Here is a 23,286-nt window from a genome sequence, read left to right as displayed (position 1 = left end):
GTTCAATTTTGGTTTTATATTGGACTGCCTAGACCTATGCTATTATCTTTGTATCCATTGTTTGGCCAAAAAAAAAATATTTGTATCCATTGTATTATTTTAATGAAAAAAACAAATGAATGCATCTATGCGCATAAAAATGAGATTGAGTCACTGTGACTCTGGACCCGACCCCTTCCCCACTATTAACTTTTGCTTGTTTTCTCAAACTGATAAAGGCATATATATGCATGTATGTATGTATACTGAGCTTATAAACAAATTGCATGGAAATAAAGTAAAGTAACAAATTATACATATAATTTATAAGTTAATTATATATGTATGTATGTATGTATGTATGTATGAATGAATGATAATTCGATAGGTTCGGTCTATTTAATTTTAAAATTTGTAGATCAAATTGAACTATTTAACAGAAATTTTTTAAAATAAAAAATTAAATTGAATTGAAAAACTAAATTGACTGAATCAAATAGATCAAACTCAACTTGACTCGATTTGATTTTCGTTCCAGTTTCATTTTGCTGAATCTTAGAGACGAGCGCAATATTCATTCACTCATTTGTTTTTTCCATTTAATAAACACTGTCTGAGCCCTATTATTGCCCATGCCTCCCATTTTACGAAACAAAGCAAAATCCATAAGGGATGAATTTCGATTTTCAGGTTTTATGTTAATTTTGTGCAGCGCTCTCGCAATAATTGAATTTCAGATGACCTCCCAATGGAAAATTCCCATCTTCCCCAACAGTGCCAAATTTAAAGCAGATTCATCCAAGCATCGCTTTCCTTACAGAATAAATGTGCTTACTTAATACCCACTCCGATTGGCTCATTAGTGGCGGTGTGGCGGTGTCAAATTTGAACGGTTATAATTTCTCACACGCACACACCCTTCCTCTTCCAGTATCACCAAAAGCACCAAACTTTGCCATAATCTCTGGATTCACCCAACATTCATATTCGTGGCAATTCACAGGCTTTCTCAACCTCCCCATTTGTCTCAACTCTCCACCAGACATGTGGACACTCACTTTCCAACCTCAGAACAATTTGTGGACAAGGACATCTTCGCTTACACAAGTACGCTTCCCAAGGCCTTTTTTGGATCCAACCTCTCCAGGACAAGAATGGTCCCAAAAAGCCTCCAAATATTTCTACCATTTGTACCATTCAAGTCAAATTGATTATTCCTCTATACTTGAGATTATATGGCCTTACGCGCAACAACGAACCATATGGACTTTGGTGGGTCACTAGCAAAGCTACTCATTCTGGACCATACAATTGCCCTTTCTTCTTTGGCAACCCCGATTGGCTTGCTCACCACTCAACGTCATAAATTATGGCTCCCGTCACCCCATGTCCCCATGGGAGCATCTTTTTATTTCCAAATATTTTCATCACAAGTTTTTCTCCCCCCTTGGTTTATTTACTAGAATGGCCTCCTTCGATTGATTGGAAAAGGACAAAAGGGCTGCAATAAGACACTCATTGCTTTCGTGGCGTAGTGGCATTCACGTCCTTGTCCTTATGCATATGTCCGCCGAACCTGCGTGACGATTCAATGTTCATCGTTCTTACGCTTTCCTATATAAAGCCTCCATTCAGCTACCCTTTTTTCTTCAACAAATCACCGTAAGCTCATATATACAGATATCGTCGTCGTCGTCGTCAACTACTTCTCCTCCTCGTCAAAATGTGCAAGGGTGCAGTAGAGGAAAAGCATGGTGGTTTCTGCAGGAGCCACCTCTGGCCACCTGAAGACGGCACTTCACGTGGCGAAACCGGAGGTTCGATACCATGTGAGCTCTGTGGGTTAAGGGCTTCGCTGTATTGCCTAGCTGATAAAGCGTATCTGTGTAGAAAATGTGACCAGTCAGTTCATAAAGCCAATTTCTTGGCCTTCAGGCACGTAAGGTGCTTTCTCTGCAATACGTGCCAGAATCTTTCACGACGATATCTTATTGGAGCCTCCGTCGAGGTTACTGTGACAAGCAATATCGGAACTTAGAAGGGGAGCGACAGAAAGTGTTCGGGCTGACGAAGACACTGTTTTCTTTTTCATCTTGCGTGATCTGGCTTTTGTATTTGTTGATACACTCGAGGACTAATGCTTTTTCTCAATATCAAGGTTCGACGAAAGAATTTTGTAGGCGTCACTAGATTCTGAGGAAAAGAAGGAAAGTGCAGTGTTTGAGATTTCTTAATCGATCTTCTAGTCTTCTATCATGCAATAGGTTAAAATTTAACGTCTGTATTTTGTTTATTTTCCTTTTGAAGTTTAAGTTAATGACAAAACAAAGACTCAATTGTGAGTTAATTTTTCTTTTCAATTTTTTCTCCAAAATAAAAGAAAATTCCGTAGAAAAGTTGATAAATTAAAACTTTCAAATTTCATTTACGAGAATTAAAAATAATTAAACACTCTGGAAACGAAAAGACGATCTCCACTTTGTGTCTCTCTAACCTCTCTTTTCTATCCCTTTCATCATACAGAAGTCACATTTTAAAATGTTTATTTAATTTTATTTATAAATTATAGTTTTTTAAATAATATCTAAAAGATATTTTTTAAAATTACCCTTCATAAAAAAAAGTAACCGATATTATTTTTAAAATTTATTATATAAAAATATATTTAAAATTTTATATATTTTTATTCTTGGTACTAATACTTTTTTTTGCATTTATGAGATGAATAGAAATAATTTATAAGGAAAATAGGAAAAATATACTGTACGGCAGCAATTGCATGTGCCCTTTACTCGTATACGCACAAATCTTCGAAGGTCCTGTACGGAAGAAAGGGAAAAGGAGAGAATTTTTTTTGGCCTGAAGGGGAAAGGAGAGAATGGAGGAAATTAATGATCCTCCGCTGCTTTTGTCAAGTAACATATCGACCGTTTAAATATATACATATATACTGAGTCAAAACTTTGCATTATTATTGTTTTATTGGGAATGAATTTCAATGCTCATCACAATTTGTGCCGTTCATATTTTTAATTTGAGCAGTCCAAATTTAGAAGTATTGTTTTATTTTTATCTAATATTTATTAAAATAAAAATTATACAAGTTTTAATAAATCTATCAAGCCATCTAAATAATACATATACAGATTTAATTTGAATAATTTAATTTTTATGTTTGATATAAAAACAATAATAACTATCCAATTTAATAGTAAAAATTTTATAATTTTTACAATGTACGTGAAACAATATGAATTTAACATTAAATTTTTTATAATTTTTATTTTGATAATAATAATATTAAAAATAAAAACATTCTCTAAACTGGTATTTTAAAAAAATTATGAGTTAAAAATTTTAAAATTGAACTGTTTAAAATAATTCTAAATAGTTAATTTATAAAAATTTTAATATTGAATTTGACCGGAAGATTAAATTTATATTATCCATGTTGATAACAAAATATATTTGTATTATTTTTATAATTTTTATTTTAATAATTATAAAATAAAAAATAAAATAAAACTTATTAATCTAGACTGTTTAGATTATCTGAATGGTTCAGATGTGATGGGCGACCAAATCAGACTCTGTCTTGTTGGCACTTGGCAGTAGAGAAACAGCTTCTATTAATGGAGGGACCCAAAAGCCCACCGTAGTTTCTGGGCAAAGAGAAGCGGAGTTTTGAAAGCTTTAGTAGTTTATCTGTTCACTTGAATTAATTATAGATTTTCTAATCGAATATTTAATGATCAAATCAATCTTTCCATGGTCAAAAAAGAAACAAAGCTTCCCTTGGTGACGTGGCATAATTTACACCATTATTGAAAGACTATGGTTCCAACGAAAAAAATGTAAAGCGATGCCAAACAAATCGATTATTCACGCAGCACGGAGGCTTGCCAGCCATCATCACTTTTCCTTTTATTCTTGACTTGGATGGTGTTTGTGTAGGACCCATAGCGACACACAAAATTTGGGACGGACCGTTGTGTACCGTTCCTCTGGAATCAGGGAAGACTAATTAAACAGATTGGTAACGAATGGAGAAGAAAATCAATTTGTAAACATTCTAGAAGTTAAAGAAACTTTCAAGAAGCCTTACCTTGAAGATAAGCATGAAAAAAAAAAGAATAAACAAAACCCCTGCTTTCTGCATGCAATTTCCAAATGCAGACCCTTTGTGCACCCTTGCTTTCAGCTGAAGATTGATGCAGGATTCTACAACCTGTTAAATTGAGTAGGCAAAATTATATAGTAATCTAGCTGCATTAAAATGCTATCCCAATTCATAGGATGAACAACAAATATGCTGTTGAAAACAAAACGTTGCACTTACAATCTTCAATGACAACCCTACCAATCAGAATCACACGGCAAGAGAAAAGACGGTGATTGCAGGCAATATGCTTAGAAGTTCCCTGTCACTTGAGGATCATAATCATGTGCTTCACCAGCTTTCACAAATCTACCTTTCACCCGTTTTCTAGTATCAGCTCTTGCTTTGCGAGACGCATATCTTATTTGTCTACTAAACCTGGCCACAATCAATGTGAGGATTTCATCGGGATAAATAAAAAGCTTTCAAAGATATAACTGTGATAAGCGGAATGAACGATAAGATCGTAGCTGAAAAGATGGTTCTAGACTTCTAGGCACATCTATTGACTCGTCAATCTAAGTATACATTGGCTACATTTGCAATTGTCAATGAATATCAATATATAAATGAGGCTATGTGTACTCAGAATTACATAAAGCATACCAAATAATGCTTTTTGAATAAAATGCATACAAAGAGTAAAAAGGCACATACGTCCTGGTTTTCTTCTTCTCGTTGTACCTCATTTTAGCTTTGTCCCTTGCTTGTGGGCACGAGGACCCAAAATTTGGCTCCCACCGGCTGACACCTGTCAGGAATGTTGGTGATAATCCACAATCTTGATAATCAGGGGCACTATTTTCACCACTAATGTTTGATAATGAGGCTGATATGCTTGGATGCACTTGACCATGAGGATATCCTAGATTGACGTTTTGGTTGCAGCTCAGATTCATGGAGATAGGATTTGCATTACTGTTGATGGTGTGCCCCATGTTAACTGACCCGCTTGGCCTGGATGATTGAAAGGCTGCGCAATCTTGTTGAACTGATGAAGATGCCTAAAACAATCATTCATGTGTCTCAATTAATTTTGTGCATCACCAATATATTTATGATGAGGATGCTACGTAATAATAATTAAATAATTAGAATTAAATTAGAGGACCTCTAAGGCATTCTCAATAAGACCGTTAGGTTCGGGAACTGATATGTTCTTTCCCATTAATAAACAGTCAATTTCTCCATTATTCTCAGCATGGTTTCTGGTGGCTTCTTGAGTGTAATCAAGTATTTCATCATCACTTTCGAGGCTGAATGAAAGATCTGCTATGTTGAGACCTGCACAGAGACCATCACCACTAGCAGTTCCAAAATCCTTTAAATTGGGACATTCCTGCAGCTCATGAGTTAGTTTCTTTTTTTAGGCACATGACGGCATAGAAGTTGAACTAAATGTCTCTTGCAAACTACACAAGTCTATATCATTAAGGGACACGGCTCCATGGGTGAGTATTCATGTCAATCAACTGTCCAGCATTCTCGGAAATAAATATACTTAGGTTATAGTGACTAAAACAAACCAACGAAAGGTCATACCTTCGCCAGGTCGGAACCAAGGGGAAATGAAAATGGTTGGTCTCTGCACGATGACAGGAAATTTGTGTTGGGTGGTATAATATTAGAAGATTGTCCCATCCAAGGATCATATTTGACACATGGTTCTATTTCATTCACCTTACCAGTCACCAAATCAAAGGAGGTATCGTTATCTGGTTGCTCCAAACACTTGCTTGATGAGCAGCTGTCATTTCTAGGCAATGTGGTAAATGATCGAGGGGCAGCAACACCAAGACCGCCTGAAGAAGGAGCATCAAGGACAAAGGACCATATTTTTGAGAACTCTGCCGAAGAGGGACAACCCGTGTAAGAACTTAATGCCTGAGACCGATGGCCCAATCGTGAACAGCCAATTTGGTTCCAGTCACAAGATTGACACACAGACATTTCATCATACATGCAGCGGACAATTGCGGGCTGGCAATTGCAGTTATCACAGAGGAGTGAACGAGGATGACGGTGTGACAGAGCATTCGCAGAGTGTACACGACAGTCGCAGTTCAAGCATAGACGAGCAGAATCTGACTCGCAGTAGACCACTGCTCTTACGAACCCACAAAGATCACATAGAGGTTCCATAACTCACAAATTAATCACTCTAAATAAGCTAACGTACTCTACGATGTCTAGTGGCGGGAGTTCAGCATATCCTCCAACCTCGGCGTTTCTTGCCCTTCGGAGATCAAAACAGCATCACAAAACACCAAAACATGCACCCAGTTAGAACACCCCTAAAAAACCTTTCTAGCAGAATAACCCCAGATTCACTAATGCCGTCTAATATTACCCAATGAAAAACAGAAACAGGTGAGCTTTATACGTACAAATTCAGAGCTGCTGGACTCCCGCCCCAGAAGAAACAGCTTGCACACAATCAGCCAAAATTAAGAAACACGGAATCCATCGAAGATTGGCAAGAAAAGAAAATACAGACTCTCAGATAGAGAAATATCTTAGAGCAGCGCAAGTAATGTGTTGTTTTTCCTGGTGATCGTAAAACGAGAGAACTAGGTTGGATTGGTGTTGGACTGAGCGAGCTCACGTAGTAGTGTAGTAGTGTTACTATATACACCACCACGCGAATATCCAGATTTCGTGGGCTACCTGCCAAGTGGTAAAACACGTGCTTTAAAAATTATATGCCCTCAAAATGCTTGTGAATCACATGTCATAAAGCATCCAATAATTGTTCTAGTAGGAAGTGATTCGCTGGGTTGACGTGGAGAAAGGCCAGAAAATCTGGAATGGTCATCCTTCAGATTCGGACCTTGGCAATGCGGCTAGCAGGAAAAGCTGGTAAATAAAATTTGCTAAATGTGGTCAGCCTTGCGATTCGGACAAAAGCCATAGATGATTGGATTTGGATGCACTAATATCTCAAGATAGTTTGCCACTTACTCGCTCCATTCCAAAATAGATATTGATTTAAAATTTTGATCTTATTTTAAAATAATTATCGCTTTTAAATGCCCGTAAAATGCTCTGTCCGATTTTATTTATAATACACCTTTAAAAAAAATTGATTCAAGATATAAAATAATTTATAATAATTAAATTACTTTTTCAATTTTTCCCCTCTTGATTAGGATGGAGATATTCAATATAATTATATTATTATTTAAAATTAAAAGTAAAAATAAAAGTGTGTGTCACTTTTTCATGATATCAAAAAAAATTAATTTTTCTTAAGATGCGCAAAATAGTTAAAGGTGTGTTATAATAAGGATAGGAGGAAGTATTAATTAATTTAAATATCATCTTATTGTTTAATATTAAAAGTAATGATGAATTATACAATATTTTAATTCAGGAGTATTGTGTTATAATAGAGGTCATTTTATTTCAACATATAGATTACTTAACAGCCTTCTTAATATGAGTCTGCAAGTGATGATTATTTTAAAACGGAAAGAATATGTTGTTACGTGCATGTTGATGGGATAAAATTATTTTCATTTTTTTTTAAATTTTCGTTTTAGTAGTTTCCAAAATCAAGGTGAACCAACTTGTTAGCAGCGAAAACTTTCGTGTTACCTAATATTAATAAACGGGCATTTTTTTTTTAACATAACATGTATTTTGTTGTTCGTGCAAAAATTTTCATGAATACATTTTTCTCCCTCCCCGTCAATTCAGAATTTTTGAAGCGGCAAGTTTATAATCGATTTGCCCTGGCCCCTGTATTTATCATTTTCCAGGAACATCAATCATACAAAAAGTAAAAAACTGAATAGATTTAGATATTCTTCGTACCCTCTCTCTCAATATGTCTCTTAATATACTCAATTTCATTCATTGATTTAATTATTCATTTAATTTAATAATATCATATTGCTAATTATGACAATAAAATAAATAGATTATTTACTATTATCTCTTAAATACTTTTACACATAAGTTTTTAATGCTTATTTATGATAATTATTAAATGAATAATATATTTGTTTTAATGTCATAATCAATAATTTGACACTATTGAATCAAATAAATAATTAAATAAATGGATATGATTAGATATGGTAAAGAGAGGATTCCAATCTAAAACTGAACGGCCACCTCACATTGTAAACTAGATTCCTTTTTGCGTGTACTGGTATGTTCTTCTTCCCCTACCATGGCCATTAAGCCAGTTATCGTCATTTTGCACTCCAGTTATCGCCTTGAAATTAAATAAATTATTAAAGTATATTTTTATTCTTATAAATTTACACAAGGTTTTAATTTAATCTTTTAATTTTATAAAGTATTTTTTTAATTCTTTAACTCTAATATCATTAATTTTTAGTGATTATTTTTATATCAATTATTATTATTTTTTTAAAAAATAAACTTAATATGTTAATATTTGATAACGTTTTGTTAATACTTAAAAGTTTAATATAAAAAGTTATCAGATAGAGTCAAAAAACTGAAAAAATACTTTATAAAATTAAGAGATTAAAATAAAATGTTATTTAAAATTAAATCGCTAAATATATACTTTTACTTAAAAGAAAGTATTATCTTTTTTAGATGGGTCAAAAATAAAAAGCTATTAATTGAAAAAATTACAGCTTCTGTTATTTCTTTTTAATGACTAGGAAAATCTAACTTTTTTAAAAAATATATAACAAACAAACAATAAAGGAATACTTTTTCCGTGCACCCGTAAAAAATAAAATCTAATGTCCTCGTTCACGTGGAACATTAATATTTGCTTGATTAAAGTGAATTAAAAAAGAGAAATGACACAAATTAATGAGCTTAACCAAAACAATACAATAATCAAACAGATCTTTAGGTGCGCGTGGCCAAAGCTAGTAATTCAAGTATTGTTTGATAGGCCACTCCAAATAAGCATAAAAAAATTTAGGACTGGACTTAATAAAATAACACATTTTAATATCTGAGCCTATTATAGATATTTTAAAAAATTTAAAAAATTGATATTGTTACACTTTTATTATTTTTTACCTATAAATATTTTAAAATAATATTTAAATGTATTTTAATTTTAATTTTTAAATTTAAGGCCCAAACATTTTTTTAAAAAGTCTTCTACATTTTTAAGTATTACAAAAATTATGTTCCCTCCATTTAAAAATATAAGGTATTTTTAACTGTATCGCACCCCCAATAACATAGTTACTTACTTTTTAACTAACCTTATCTCTTCATATCTAACTTTATTAAATATCCTATAATAAATATAAAGTTATTATCAATAGGAGCACTTAAAAAAACAATAATTATATCTCAAAAAAACTACAAATATATTCTATTTTTGAACATTTAACTCCTCAAAAAATGCTTTACATTTTTAAACAGAGAAAATATTTTATATATATTTTTATAATAATAAAATAATTATTTTAAAGTAAAGATTAAAATTTGTTTTCAAAATGGAAAAAACTTTGACAATTCAAATATTCAAGTTGCCCGAATGAGCCCAAGTTCTAAAAACGTTATGATCAAATTTAATTATATAAACTTTTTTAATAAGTTTAAGCTCATTCAGGCGATTTCAAATGATCAGGTCCCTCCAATTGCCAATTCTAGATATAGTGGGTAAAAAAAGAACTTTATTATCCATGCCAAAACAATAACAATACAAAAACCATAGAGATTGGAAAAGAAGAAGATAACTCTATGTGCCCACGCATGTATATATAACATAAAAATATAGTTCTAAAAATTAAAAAAATTAAAGTAAACATGTTTAAGAATCGGAGGGCCAAGTGTACATTTTGATCCCTTTTTTAAAGTTTTAAAATTAAAATTATAATGTCTTCTTTCCTTTTTCTTTTTATTTATTTTTATATTTTTAACTGTTAATTATTAATAATTTGTCTTTTCTCAATATCAAAAGCTGACATTCTGTCAAAGATTGAAATATTATTTTTGAAGATGAACGTAAATGAAATAATTTAAAGTTTAAATTTTGGAATTGTTCTATATCAATTTGACAGTGACAATTTTTTAAAGGATGTGATTGTGGATTTACGTCTTTTGCGTATTTTTCAAAATGTAATTGTTCTATATTTTCACTAGCTAGATATTACAAGAAAAATAGTGAAGTATTTTGAGAAGTTTGATTTTTTATTAAAGTTTTATTAAAAAATTTAAATTGATTATTTTTCCTCTTATTTTTATTTTTTAAATTCAATCAATTTAAAAAAGTTTAACTCCGCTTTTTAACATTTAAAATCACATCTGACAAATTTTTTATTCTGCAATAATAATAGTGTTGTAAATTGTAAAATATAATTTTACCCTATTTTAAAACAAATTATTTTTTTATAATTTATTACTCTTATACACATTAAAAGTATAAAAATTTATTTTATTCTATAATTTATTATATTGTTCTTACTAAAAATAAAAACAATAAAATATTTTATTTAGAATTTATTATCATGTGTTAAGTTAATTTAGCACAACAAATTTTTTTAAAGGATTGCACACTAATCTTTTTTTTTTTTTTTAATGAGCAAAGAGGGCAAAGCCTAAACTGGGTTGCTAAACCTTCACGTGAGATAGTGACACTCCTTTTGTTTCCATACAACGCATCAACTAAATTAGTAGGAGAAAAAACAAATTCTTTTATATTAAAATCCTACAAAACACTAACACTAGCTAACTAGTTAACACAAGTATTTTTTTGTTTATAAGCATGTTGTATTTGTACTTGCCAATTTATACAAAGTAGATCTTTAATCATCTTTATCATATTATTTCTAATTAAGTCATCAATCATTACCTCCATGAGCATACTAATAGCAGCTAGGGAGTCCCTTTTAATAATCAACCTGTGCATTTTCCTTTCTTTTGCCACCTTTAACCCACACAACACACTCCATGACTCTGCTACAACCATTAAACAAAAACCCACATGCTTGGCATGACCACGAGTCCAATTTCCATCATTTTCCCTTAGTAATATGTCACAACTAGCATTTTATTCAATCAAATTAACAACTCCGTCAAAGTTGAGCTTAATCCAACTAGTCTTGCGTTTCACCCAAACTACTTGGACCTCTTGTCTACACATGCCATGTCAACCAAACAAAACCAGTCAAGTACTTCCACCCCATGCATATCTATTTATTATCAACTCAAGCTTCTCAAACATTTAAAATCCCTCTTCATATAGCAACTTGTTTCTCCAATACCACAATCACCAGTCCCCAATCTCTTATCTTATTTGGATTATTTAAAATCCACTCGTTTTCTTGCCACATAAAAATGAATTAGATACTTCCTCCCTTCTTAAAGCCCTCTAAACCTTCCGTGCCTCCACACAGTCTCTCAAAAACATGCATTATACACTCATCTCCATCATTACACTTACCACACATTAAGGAACCACCCATCATTCTCGCCCTTCTAGTAGAAGTGACTGACATATCATGAGTTGCCAACCACAACAAAACTTGTACTCTCTTGAGTCCTTTTTTACTTTCAAATCTTCTTCCATACAACCTCATCTTCAACATCCACCTCTCCTTTAATCTTCTTATACATATTTGTCACAACATACAAACATTCTATAGACCCTTGCCATCTAATCTTATCACTTTCATTTCAAGCTATAGGTGAAATTATGGCTCGTAACTTCATTAAATCAGCTTCACATAAGTGATCTTTTAAGTACAGCAACTCCCACTCTCCTTTTTCATTAACCAGATCAGCAATATTACATTCAAGCAACCTCCCTTTCGACCTTCTCAACGTCCTTTCATATAAAGTGCGCCCATTATCTAATCAGGAATCAATCCAAAAATTTATTTCTTTACCACTCATACATTCCCACATAATATTTTCCAAAATCTTTGGCCACGAACTAGCCAAATTTTTCCACAAAACAAAATCAGAATTATTGACAACAACATTAGAAAACAAATTCGTTCCCCTCTCATACTTTCATGAAGAACAACATAATACAAGTTATTAGGTTCAGCTAACATATTCTAGCCCACCTTTCCTAAGAGAGCCTCATTTATAATTCCAATTTCCTTCATCCCATAACCTCCTTTCTCTTTCGAGCAACATAATACCTCCCAGCTCAATACATGTACCTTTCTCTTCTTTTATGTAGATACGCCAATGATTGATGCTTGTAAATTGTTTTTATTTTCCTTTATTTTCTTCTTCTTCTTCTTCTTTTGGGATTTATGAAATGAATCTTGTCGTCTTCCTCATTCTAAAAATACGAGAACATAAGGTTTTTGAAGCAATCTCATCATCTTCCTCATTCTCTTTCCCTTGGGCAAAGGGCAATGTGGCTTGCCACATTAGTAATTTCAACATTTGGTTAATCAAACATCAATTAAATGTTAAAAAAGGGTGATATTATTTCATTTTTTTTATACTTGCCCTTTTTAAAATATAAGGGTACTAAGTGCTTATTTGAGAAAATTTTCAAGATATTTTTACCCCCAAACCCTTATAAGTTAGTCTTCAGTGAGCTATCATTGAAATAACTTAAGTTTATTGCCTAATGAAAACCAAAATGAGACTTGAATGTGATTGAAAGGTGATGGTGGGGGATGGCATTGGAAAACCATTTCAAAGGTCAAACTTCAACCTTCATAAGAGATAGGAAAAAATTTCTCTAAGATTTATAATTCAATCGGTAGAATGGGAACTTTGAAACTTAATATCAAAGCAAATGAGTGAGAAATCAATGAGTCTCATGTACACCAGTGTAATACCAAAGTTGGAAGGAAATGCTCGATTAAGGGATGCGTTGTGTAGTGACAATGGTAGCCCCCAGTCGCACCAACCTTTTCGATCAGTCCTACTTTGCAGCTCTGGCATAATTTTATTTTATTTTTTGTTTTTGGATGAGAGAAGGACAATTACATTATAAATATTTTTTTATTAAAAAATATAAAATATTTTTAATCAAATCTCATTCTCAATAAAGTAGTTACTTACTTTCGAACTAGCTATATCTTTTTGTATTTACCTCTATTAATTATCTTATAATAAATATAAAGTCATTCATCAATAAAAAAGACAATGATTACGTCTTAAAAGATTAAAAATATTTTATATTTTTGAACATCTAACTCTTTAAAAAATATTTTATATTTTTGAACAAAGAAAAAGCTGCAAGCAATAAAGAAAGTCCCTAGATCCATTTATTCAAGATTAAAAAATAAATAAGTTTTATATAATTTAAAAATTTTATAAAAAGGAATTTATTTTATAAAAATTTTATAACAAATAAAAATTATTTTATATTTAGTTACAGTAGTTAAAAAATGATTATTACTTAGTTATTTTTAAATTTTATGATATATTCTTTGATTTTTATTTTATAAAAATGTATTATTTAATTATTTTAAAAATTTATCATATCTTTGTGTGTCTTATCTTTTTAAAGCATTTTCTCTCACCTATCTCATTAAATTATTTTTAAAAGCTTAAAATAATTGAAAATTTTTCTTTTCTTTTAGATTCTGATTATTTTCAAAAATTTAAATAAATATTATTAAAGTTCACTAAATGTTAGGAAAAAAAAGTTCACTAAATAATTTTTTTTAAAAAATAAATGATTTTTTTTTCATAAAATAAGTTAAAACAAATGAATCTATATCAATTATCTTTACATAACAGCTTAAAAACTCTACATAGCCAGATCCATTTATTTTTGTCATTTTTTACCTTAAAATTTGAAGTTATACTTTTTTTCACTATTTTCCTTTAACTTGACTTAATTATGTTCATGCGAAAATTTGAAGATTTTTTACATCCTGGTCCCTGCAAATTTTAATTTTAATCTCTGCTTTGAGATGTCACACAATATATGTTAAATTTAATTTAATTTAATTATATCATAACTTCACAGTAAATACTTCTTCTTGGCTTTTTGACCTTTTTGCCAACATTCAGAAGTAATAAATATTACTGCATTCTTTATTGTACTTTTCCCATCTCATTTTCTTTAAAGCTGCGCTGGAGCATTTTCTTTCCCTTTCTCATTTTACTCTTGCATGTCTTCACATTTGGCATCCCCATCCAATCGCACGCTGAAACCAGCCCTTCAATACAAATTCTTAAATTTGCAATATCGGTCCCTTAGCAATTCAAATATTACGCGTTTTCTCGCCTTCGTTTTCACTCAACCCCGCCATCAACCTTCTCTGCCATGGGATGCAGATCCAGCCACCCGCAGAAGTCATGATCTCACCATACGCACAGATTATCCTACAATAGTTTCCTATTTGATGTTTTCCTCACCCACTCTCCTCTGATTAGGTTCTCTATCTGCTATCTTCACGATCTATTGTCCATTTTTTCTTGTCTTGGTCGTATGCATGCTGCAATTTTCTTTGGCTTCGTGTTGAATTCCATATTTGATCTCGTACAGTTTGTGGGGATTCTCGAATTTGGGTCGTCTCAGGCTACTGGTGAAATTAATAATGAGTTTTCAGCGATTTCTAATTAGCTAGGTGATTATTCTGTCTGTCATTGTTATCGTACATATCAATAGCTGTAGTTCTTGAACCGTGGTTCTAATACTTTTTATAAAATCATCGTTATATGTTCGTAGCAGAAGTTTTGTTGTGCTTTGTTTTATTAAATTAAACGTTAGAATATTTTCAATTATGGTCGCCAACAATAGTTTCCATACATTTTGGCTGATTCAACATATGATTATGCTAAACAGACGAATATATATATATATTTTTACCTGGAAGAGACGAATAGTTGAGTGTTTGAACATTTCATTTTGTCAAAATTATTGAGCGGATCATTATCTAAATTTGCTTATGGCAAATACATTACACACGGGTTGGCGGAGACTGAATGTTATGAAACTTGCTGGCTCTGTCAATTTGCCCGGGTGCTTGGAAAAACCCAATTGATTTAGAATAGATTCGTGTGAACTTTATATCTGAAACTACTTATTAGTTGGAAATAATCAAGTCAATATACTGGAAATTGGATCTAGATCCCCCACAACCCCCCCTTTTGATTTAGGAGTTTCTAGAGCAGCTTCTATTTGACAACTTGACCTCATTGTGCATATTTATCTCATGCTTTTAACATTTTGGTTTTATAGGATACAGTATTTTGTTATCTGGTATCTAAATTTGACAAACAACGTTTCAGATTTTCAGATACGTTTTGAATTTATTTCGAAATGATTGATCTCGTTTGTACTATTATAGCTCTTATGTTATATTCAGTTTTCTGATGCAGCTTATGCACGATAAACTTGTGTCATGCAAAGGCGTGTATGTTGTCTCGCCTGTTGATTTACTGTTATTTCCTTTTAGGCAGTCTAATCGAAGTTAAATCCTCTACTGTCTCACATTTGAAGAGAGGGTGATATAAAGGAGTGAGACTGTGTATGGGGTACACTGACACTCTTTACACTAATTCCTTTGTTGTGCCTCTCTCTCTCTCTTCAGCTGCACCAAATGCTGTCAATCTGTAATTGGAGAGAATCTGGATTCAATCTAATCCTGCTCATTAATTAATTGTGGACGACCACTGTATGAATTCTCATGATAGGCCTTTTATACTGTTTGGTTCAATGCATCTCCTTTCTTTTCTATTAGTAAATTTTATCTTTACTGCAAAGTCAGTGTATTTATCTAATATTGTTTCTGTCCTTTCAACTATTGCAAGTTTCTAGGCTTTTGGTATTGTGGAAGAGCTACCACTGCAACTGCATCTTTGTTTTCTGTTTTCATCTATGGTTGGAGGTCTTGTGATTCCTACCAACAGTCCACATTTACGGAAGTCTGGAAGCAGAACTGTTGTCTCTGATCTTGGTAACTTGTTTTATTTGTCAATGGGTGATTGGCTGTGTTACAATTTGAATTTTTCCTATACGCATATTCACTCTATACTTCTTATGCCTGCATGATTCACAGATGAAAGTGAAGCAGAAAACGGTGTTGATGAAGGTTTATTGCATTCAATAGAGTTGAATGATTTGAGGGCTCTCACATTACCAATGACAAAGAGTGCTTCTGCAATAATGCCCTCCCCTATTTTACTTTGGAGATTCAAGGTTTATTTATTTATGAGTTTTATGCAGTGGTAGCTTTTCTCTATTTATTTGTTTTCTTTGACAGAACAAGATGCATTTTTTTCAATGAATGTAAGATCAAATGTTTTGATTTCATTCTTGTAGAGTTATTACTTTTATCTCAATTCTTGTAGAAATAAAATGATGTAGTTGGTTAAAAAAAATGTTTGAGCAGAATCAATCATCAAATTCCTTTTAATGGAGTTTTATATGCACATTACTGTAATCAGGAGTTGTAATTTAACATTAGGCCTACTGTTTTCCTTCTTTTACTTCTTCTTTCTCTCCTTTTTCTTTAATGTTCTGGACATTCTACTTCTTCAGAATCTAATTCAGCTGTATCTCTAGGTACTAATGTTCCTTGGCTGGGGCTTCATCTGCTGTAAGGTCAATCTCTTAGCAACACTTTTCCTTAATAGAACTATGGGATGCGTAAATGACATTAAGACAATAACACCTTTACAAAAATTTCTTATCTATTGCCACTGCCTCATGTGTCAAAATTTCAGATTGGATGGGATTCTGTCATGAGAATGAGTGCTGACAAGCGGGATTTATTTCTGTATGAAGCATTTTTGTATTACAATCCTCTTCTACTTGTGGTTGGTTCTCTCTCTTTCTCTCTCTCTGTGTCCCCCCCCCTTTTTTCTTTTTGCAAGTTCCACAGTCTGTATGCACTTGTGTTGTGAGTATGCTTGCATCTGGTTTAAAGGTAAGGATGCTAAATTTGATTATCTTTATATTCTTTATCTACCATTTCATTTAGTCTTACTTTTATGTTTCAGACTTTGATGGTCTGGCTCTGGGGAATCAACTTATGGTTTTTTTGCTCTAGCTGGTGTCAATTATGCAAAAATATTTGATCTTGATCAGAACCATCTCTCTCACAGAGAAATATGGAAGGTGAAAAATATTTTTCTTTTGAATGAGCTTTCATTACCCTTTTTCTTTGTCCTAGTTACTGGTGCTCTGGACATCAGGTACTGTTATAATATTGCTATGTTGGTTTGTTTTCATCGCTTTCTTCTCAGTTTTCTCTTCCCTTCCCCCCTTTTTTCTCTTCTTTTTTTAATTACTTAGTCTTGAATGCTTGACCGACCTTTGGACTTATATGTTGATGATTGCAGTGTGCCATGTGGATGACAATTGTTGTTCCAACCAGTATGACAGCATATCTTTATCTTTATTCTCATGGAGAAGTCTCGTATGCTGCATCTCAACCAGTGTAATAGATGCATCCACCCTTATTAGTTGTTGATTGTCACTTTTTTATTCTAGTGTACTACTACTGATGTATTGTCTCTAGGTAATCACATTTTGATGTTTCTTTATACGTTTACACTTTCTTGTTCACAAACTAATTATTGTTGATCATTAAATTGTTTGAGAATTTACTATGCTTGTTTGTGGAATGCCAGTCTTTGGTCATGAGTGCTGTTTATGTCATTGCCACAAGACTGCAGGGATGTCCTGCATCTAGTTTGTTGGAGCATGATTTTCTTGATAAGCCAAGTTTTCACATTGGGATGGGTGCTCCTATTATAGTAATGCTGTTCCCCCTGTAAATGTTCTGCATATATTTTACTTATTCCATCATGTTGATACTATATATTAGAATGTCCTGAAGAGGGTATCTCAATTGTTGAACACTGCATAATTGAAGCTGTCTATTATAAAAATGAATGAGATGTTTGACATCCATAGGCCCGTGTCTGCTTTTTACATTTCACAAGAGAAATGAATAGTTAGTCGCTTTGGAGTTAATCTTGATGCAGAAGATAAGCGCTTTTTGGGATTGCTTTGAATTGACTTGTACTCTCCTACAGGTGCTTTTGTATGCTGCTGTTGTAATGATTCTGATATTCCCGTTTGATATATTTTATCTTTCATCCCGGTATTACTTTTTGAGGACACTCTGGCGTATTATTTTACCATTACAGGTAAGTTTACTTAAATTTGGATATTTTCTGTTTGTATATTCCTTCATGCACTATCTTGAAATTACTGAATGCTAAAAGTTGGTGAATGTTGCTATAAATTGTTGGTCTAGTCTTCCAAGAGTTTTTGGTCATTGGTGTTAGGTCTTGACATATTAGGGTCCTTGATTGTAGATTTTGTTTTTTTTCCCCCTTTTGTTATTGTTTTGTTTTCTAAGTGTCCTTTTGGTAACTGGGATATTCCTCCAAATGTGAAGGTATATTGATAAACTTTAGAGATAAAAAAGTAACAACAACAACAACAACAACAACAAGCCTTTATCCCATTAGGTGGGGTCGGCTACATGGATTGCAAGACGCCATTGTGCTCTATCATTTATTAAGCTTTTAGAAATATTATTAATTAAGAGATCACGTTCAACAACTTCCAAGAGTGTTCTCTTAGGCCTTCCTCTACCTCTCTTAATCGGACTCAAAGTTATATGTTCCACTCTTCTCACTGGTGCCTCCCTTGGTCTTCTTTGTACATGCCCAAACCATCTCAACCGATTTTCTACCATTTTTTCCTCAATAGGTGCCACCCTCACTTTTTCACGTATGTGCTCATTTCGAATTTTATCTTTACGTGTATGTCCGCACATCCATCGTAACATTCTCATCTCTGCTACTCCAACTTTATGCTCTTGCTGTCCCGTTAGAGCCCAGCATTCACTACTATATAACATTGCCGGTCTGATAGCAGTACGATAAAACTTTCCTTTAAGTTTATTAGGCACCTTACGGTCACAAATAACTCCTTTAGCTTTTCTCCAATTAAACCACCCAGCTTGAATTCTATGTGAAATATCTCCACTGATTTCGCCATCATTTTGGATAATGGCTCCCAAATATCTAAACTTTTCCACTTGAGGTATAATTTGATCTCCCAATTTTACTTCCAAATTATTTTCGAATAGTCCTTTATCAAATTTACAATATAAATATTCCGTCTTACTTCTACTCAGACGAAAACCTTTCGACTCCAATGTCCTCCTCCATAACTCAAGTTTGCAGAAATCAAAGAAACATGCAACCCATGGATGTTGGTGTCCAAATACTTGCTGTTCTAAGCTTAATGAAGTGATAAGTATAGCTTGCTAGACTGTGCATAACAAATTTGTTATAATTAAGACCTAGTTATCGCATGTTTTTGGTGATGGTGCCATCAAGCAAAGAAGCTTTTGGCGTACACACAATGTATACTCTTGTGGTGTTACACCTTTTGAAGAGGTTTTGGGTTGAAACTATTTAATATCTTTCATTGAAGATACTTGGGAATTGTTACAGTAGTAATGATTCTTAGGAGAGAAATATTCATGTGGCTTACATTTTAATTTCTAAGATTTCGACCTAGTTTCACTCCTGCTTCATTCCTTGTTAATTGATGTCTTGGATATTTTTTGATTGGTAACAATGTTTAAATATGATCTGATGTTTTTTCCCTTTTCTTTCTTTTGCAAAAACAGGCAATATCATTCTGTGATTTTTTCTTGGCTGATATTTTAACTTCCATGGCAAAGGTTGCATCCTCTTCTTCTTTTCACCATTATTTCTTATTTTCTTAATAAAATCTGTATTTCCTTTTCCAAGCTAATCTTTTTGATAAATCATTGGGCTGTAGTTACATGTTTGTTTATACTTTATAACACACACTTACTTCTGTAAGTACAAATGCAAGCATTCATCTAGGTATGTTCATCATTAAGTGTAGGGTACAGGGGATCTGCTGAATCCACAGACTTTATAATTGACATGTTATTTATTTATTTATTTAAATATTGACTTCTCTTAATCCCCTGCTCTGTTTTTGGTTATCTTTATGATTTTTTTGCAGGTCTTTTCGGATCTGGAGCGATCAGTTTGTCGAATGGTCCACCGACAGGTTTGATTCTGATAAACTGAAATTGATAAATTACTTTGTCTTGAATTTGTCTGTTCTAGTTTTAAGAAGATACTTCAGTTACGCAATAAGGGAATGATTTTGAAATCTTTGTAGGTTGCCACAATTGCATGGTTAGAAGCTGATTCTGTTTGTGGCAGTCACTCTATTGCAATCCCTTTGGCTCTTGTTTTACCATACCTTTTCCGTTTGAACCAATGTCTCCGTCAGTACAAGGATACTGGGGAGAAAACTACGCTTCTGAATGGTAAGAAGTCTCTTTCTTTCTGTTTCCTTTCTAAAAAATTATATTATTTACAGAAGTTTTTGCAAATTTTGTAAATTTGACATTTTACATTGGCTTGAGTTTTTGGGTCGCTTGCAATTTATTTGATTAAAGCCCGTTTGTTTTAGCTTATTTCATGAAAAAATTATTTATTTTTTGAAAAAAAAATCTATTTTATAAGTTTTTATTATGTTTGTTCAAACTTCTGAAGATAATCAGAATCCAAAAAAAGTAGATTTCTGATTGTTTTAAGAAACTACTTAAATAATCTAATTCTGTAGATGAGAGTGTTTTAAAGAGGTGGGATACGTGAAAATATCATAAAGTTTTAAAATAATATAATAATAAATCATTTTTATGAAACAAAAATAAAGAAGATATCATAAAATTTAAAAATAACTAATTAATAATCACTTTTTTATTTTTATAACCAAACATAAAATAATGTTTGCTTGTTATAAAATAAATCTCTTTTTATAAAATCTCTAAACTACTTAAAAATTACTTATTTTTTATTCTTAAACAAATGGGCCCTTAATCTTTTGTCGAATCCATATCATACAGAGCTTGATAGTCTAGTGGATGTTTTATCAAATCTGTGCATCATGCTTCCAAGTGGTTCAGGACTTCATTTCTGGAATAACTTATCATGGTTTTTCTAGGATGGTTATGCAGCATTGTGTCAATTCTAACTTTTTGCCTATGGTTTCAGCCTTAAAATATTCCACGGCAGTGCCAGTAATTTTTCTTTCTGCCCTCAAGTATCACGTCTTTCCTGATAATTGGACAAACTTATATAGGCCTCTCTGGCTTCTTTCGAGTGTTGTAAACTCATTATACTCTTTCTATTGGGATGTGACTCGAGATTGGGACTTGAGGTATGCCCAATGTTTGCTCTCCCTTGTTCAACAGCTTCTTTTGAATTTAGCTTTTAACTTCAGAGAAATAGATGTTGCTGTCACAGAAAAGTGATGTTATCTCGTGATTAAACATAAATAAAATGTGAGAACTAAGAAATGGCTTAAACCTTTTATCTTGTATAGTAGCATGGCAAATCAGGCATAAACTACTGCATTATAGAGTCTTTTCCTGTTGCTTTCCAATGCGCTGTGCTAGGAGGATGAGCTGCAAGGTGATGATTAGATTTTTTTTTTTTTTGGCACAAGCGATCATTTCATGGGAATTTCGTTCTGTACCAATCCATGCAAAAAGTAGTGGGGATAAAAAATCCATGCAAAAAGCATGTTTATATTGTGATGTTGCATATGATCATCCTAATATGTTTATATCGAACGAGGTATAGGACTAGCGGTGTTGTTGACATCCGTAAAATTTAACATTATCTAATGTCCTTGGTGTCTGTCAAATTAATCAAGTGAAGAAGTTGCAATTATGGAGTTGAAAACCCATATATACATATATAGTGCAATATTTTATTTGATATTACATTTTGTCCGGTGACATGCTGACATATGTCCCTTTTTCAATTCTCAGTTCCTTCACTCGGATATTCAAATTCGGCAAACCGCATCCACTATCATATAGCTTGCATGGAAGGAGATGGGTGAGGACTAAAGGACTGTTATGGAAGTGTGGCCATAGAATTTAAAAGCATTATTCTTCATTATTAAAATAGATGGATAAATTAAAGATGTGTTTTAGGCTTTTAGCGGATGTCAATCAATTTATAATTGCAATAGCTTAGCCCATGGTTAAAAGCAACGTCGTCTGACTAATATCTATCGATTTTGTAATTTATCCGTCTATATGTCTATATTGGGTTTACATATGCTAAAGAAAATAAAAGATTGTTCTACGGTGTCCTAAAGTTGTTCATATGTGCTTGGTCATGCAGGTTTACGTTTGGGTGATTGGAAGCAATCTAATTCTGCGTTGTACATGGACATACAAGCTTTCGGCCCATCTCCGCCATAACCATCTCACTGTGTTCACAATTGCCGCTCTGGAGATTTTCCGTCGCTTCCAATGGATCTTTTTCCGTGTAGAGAATGAGTTGAATAAAACGAATACCAAGTCACATGTTCAGCTCCCAGTGAGTGACATGTCAAGTGAGGAAGAAAAATTTCTTATTTCCGATAATGATCACAGTGTATAGGCAACTGAACAGTACGATGCCTTGGCAGCATTATTTGATATATTATCAATGTTTTGGGGATATTGGCTCTCTTTTCCATCATGTCATTAAAAGTTATTCTTGCTTACAAAATGTCATTCTTTGTTCACAAAAATGGACGGTGTATTGTATTCATTTATTGAAGGTGCTAATTTGGTGATGCTTGGCTCCAGTGTGTACCCATTTCATTGTATCTGCTTGACAGGGTTTCTGGGTTATGGGGACAAGGTGTCTCCGGTGCCTAAGTCGTTCAAAAAAAAATTATTAGACATTCCTAGAGTCTCCTATCATATATCATGTGTTCAATAAAACCAATTTAAAGTAAATAATTATTTTTTAATGTACATACATTCTCTACTTAATAAAATATTTTTGTTTCACATTCTCTATTTTTGGATTAGTTTTTTTTTTAACCAACTGGATTAGTTTCACAAGAGAGAATATATAAATGGCATAGCATTTTGAGAGCATTTAACAATCTTTCGTGCATTCATCAAATAACAGATGATGATAACATTAAAGCTTGCATTGAATAATGAAAATTATGTTATCTTAATCTTAATTCAAACTTTATTTCTTGGCCTAAAAAATTCTTTCTTTTTTTTTTTTTTATGTATCTTGAGAATTGATAAAGAGGATTTCTCACCTTTTCCCAAAACCCAAAGATTTTTTCCAAAAAAGAGGATTCCTCACCACTCGCGAACACATGAGTACATGTAAATGATATAATTACTATGAATATTATACTTAGCGAATGCCCATAATTTTATAGCCTCTTA

General features: G+C 32.6%; 2 protein-coding genes and 1 pseudogene across 4 annotated transcripts; 2 read left to right on the top strand and 1 right to left on the bottom strand.

Moving 5' to 3' along the window:
• Positions 1-1,702: 1,702 nt before the first annotated feature.
• Positions 1,703-2,017, top strand: LOC129313228 (B-box domain protein 31-like). The gene has a single exon (XM_054956192.1). The coding sequence runs from the start codon at positions 1,703-1,705 to the stop codon at positions 2,015-2,017; it is 315 nt and encodes a 104-aa protein (XP_054812167.1).
• A 1,704-nt stretch (positions 2,018-3,721) lies between these two features.
• On the bottom strand, positions 3,722-6,870 carry LOC129313791 (zinc finger protein CONSTANS-LIKE 12-like). Of its 3 annotated transcripts, none has more exons than XM_054957181.1 (7): positions 6,526-6,870; positions 5,681-6,374; positions 5,250-5,477; positions 4,796-5,142; positions 4,340-4,516; positions 4,085-4,207; positions 3,722-3,983 (listed from the first exon to the last, which is right to left on the bottom strand). In XM_054957181.1, the coding sequence occupies exons 2-5, from the start codon at positions 6,278-6,280 to the stop codon at positions 4,390-4,392; spliced, it is 1,302 nt and encodes a 433-aa protein (XP_054813156.1). In that variant the 5' UTR covers positions 6,281-6,374; positions 6,526-6,870; the 3' UTR covers positions 3,722-3,983; positions 4,085-4,207; positions 4,340-4,389. The 3 variants fall into 3 exon arrangements, with proteins under 3 accessions (XP_054813156.1, XP_054813157.1, XP_054813154.1); XM_054957182.1 differs by having other exon boundaries at positions 4,319-4,516; positions 4,823-5,142; positions 6,526-6,869; XM_054957179.1 differs by having other exon boundaries at positions 4,319-4,516; positions 6,526-6,861.
• A 7,310-nt stretch (positions 6,871-14,180) lies between these two features.
• On the top strand, positions 14,181-22,667 carry LOC129313349 (uncharacterized; annotated as a pseudogene).
• Positions 22,668-23,286: the final 619 nt, after the last annotated feature.

This window comes from Prosopis cineraria, unplaced genomic scaffold (assembly GCF_029017545.1).
Source record: "Prosopis cineraria cultivar Desert tree isolate PC_DT_omini unplaced genomic scaffold, ASM2901754v1 PC6, whole genome shotgun sequence".
In the NCBI taxonomy this organism is placed as follows: Eukaryota; Viridiplantae; Streptophyta; class Magnoliopsida; order Fabales; family Fabaceae; genus Prosopis; species Prosopis cineraria.
Note: the sequence above shows the minus strand (reverse complement) of the source record. Positions and strands in the feature narration are given on the sequence as shown.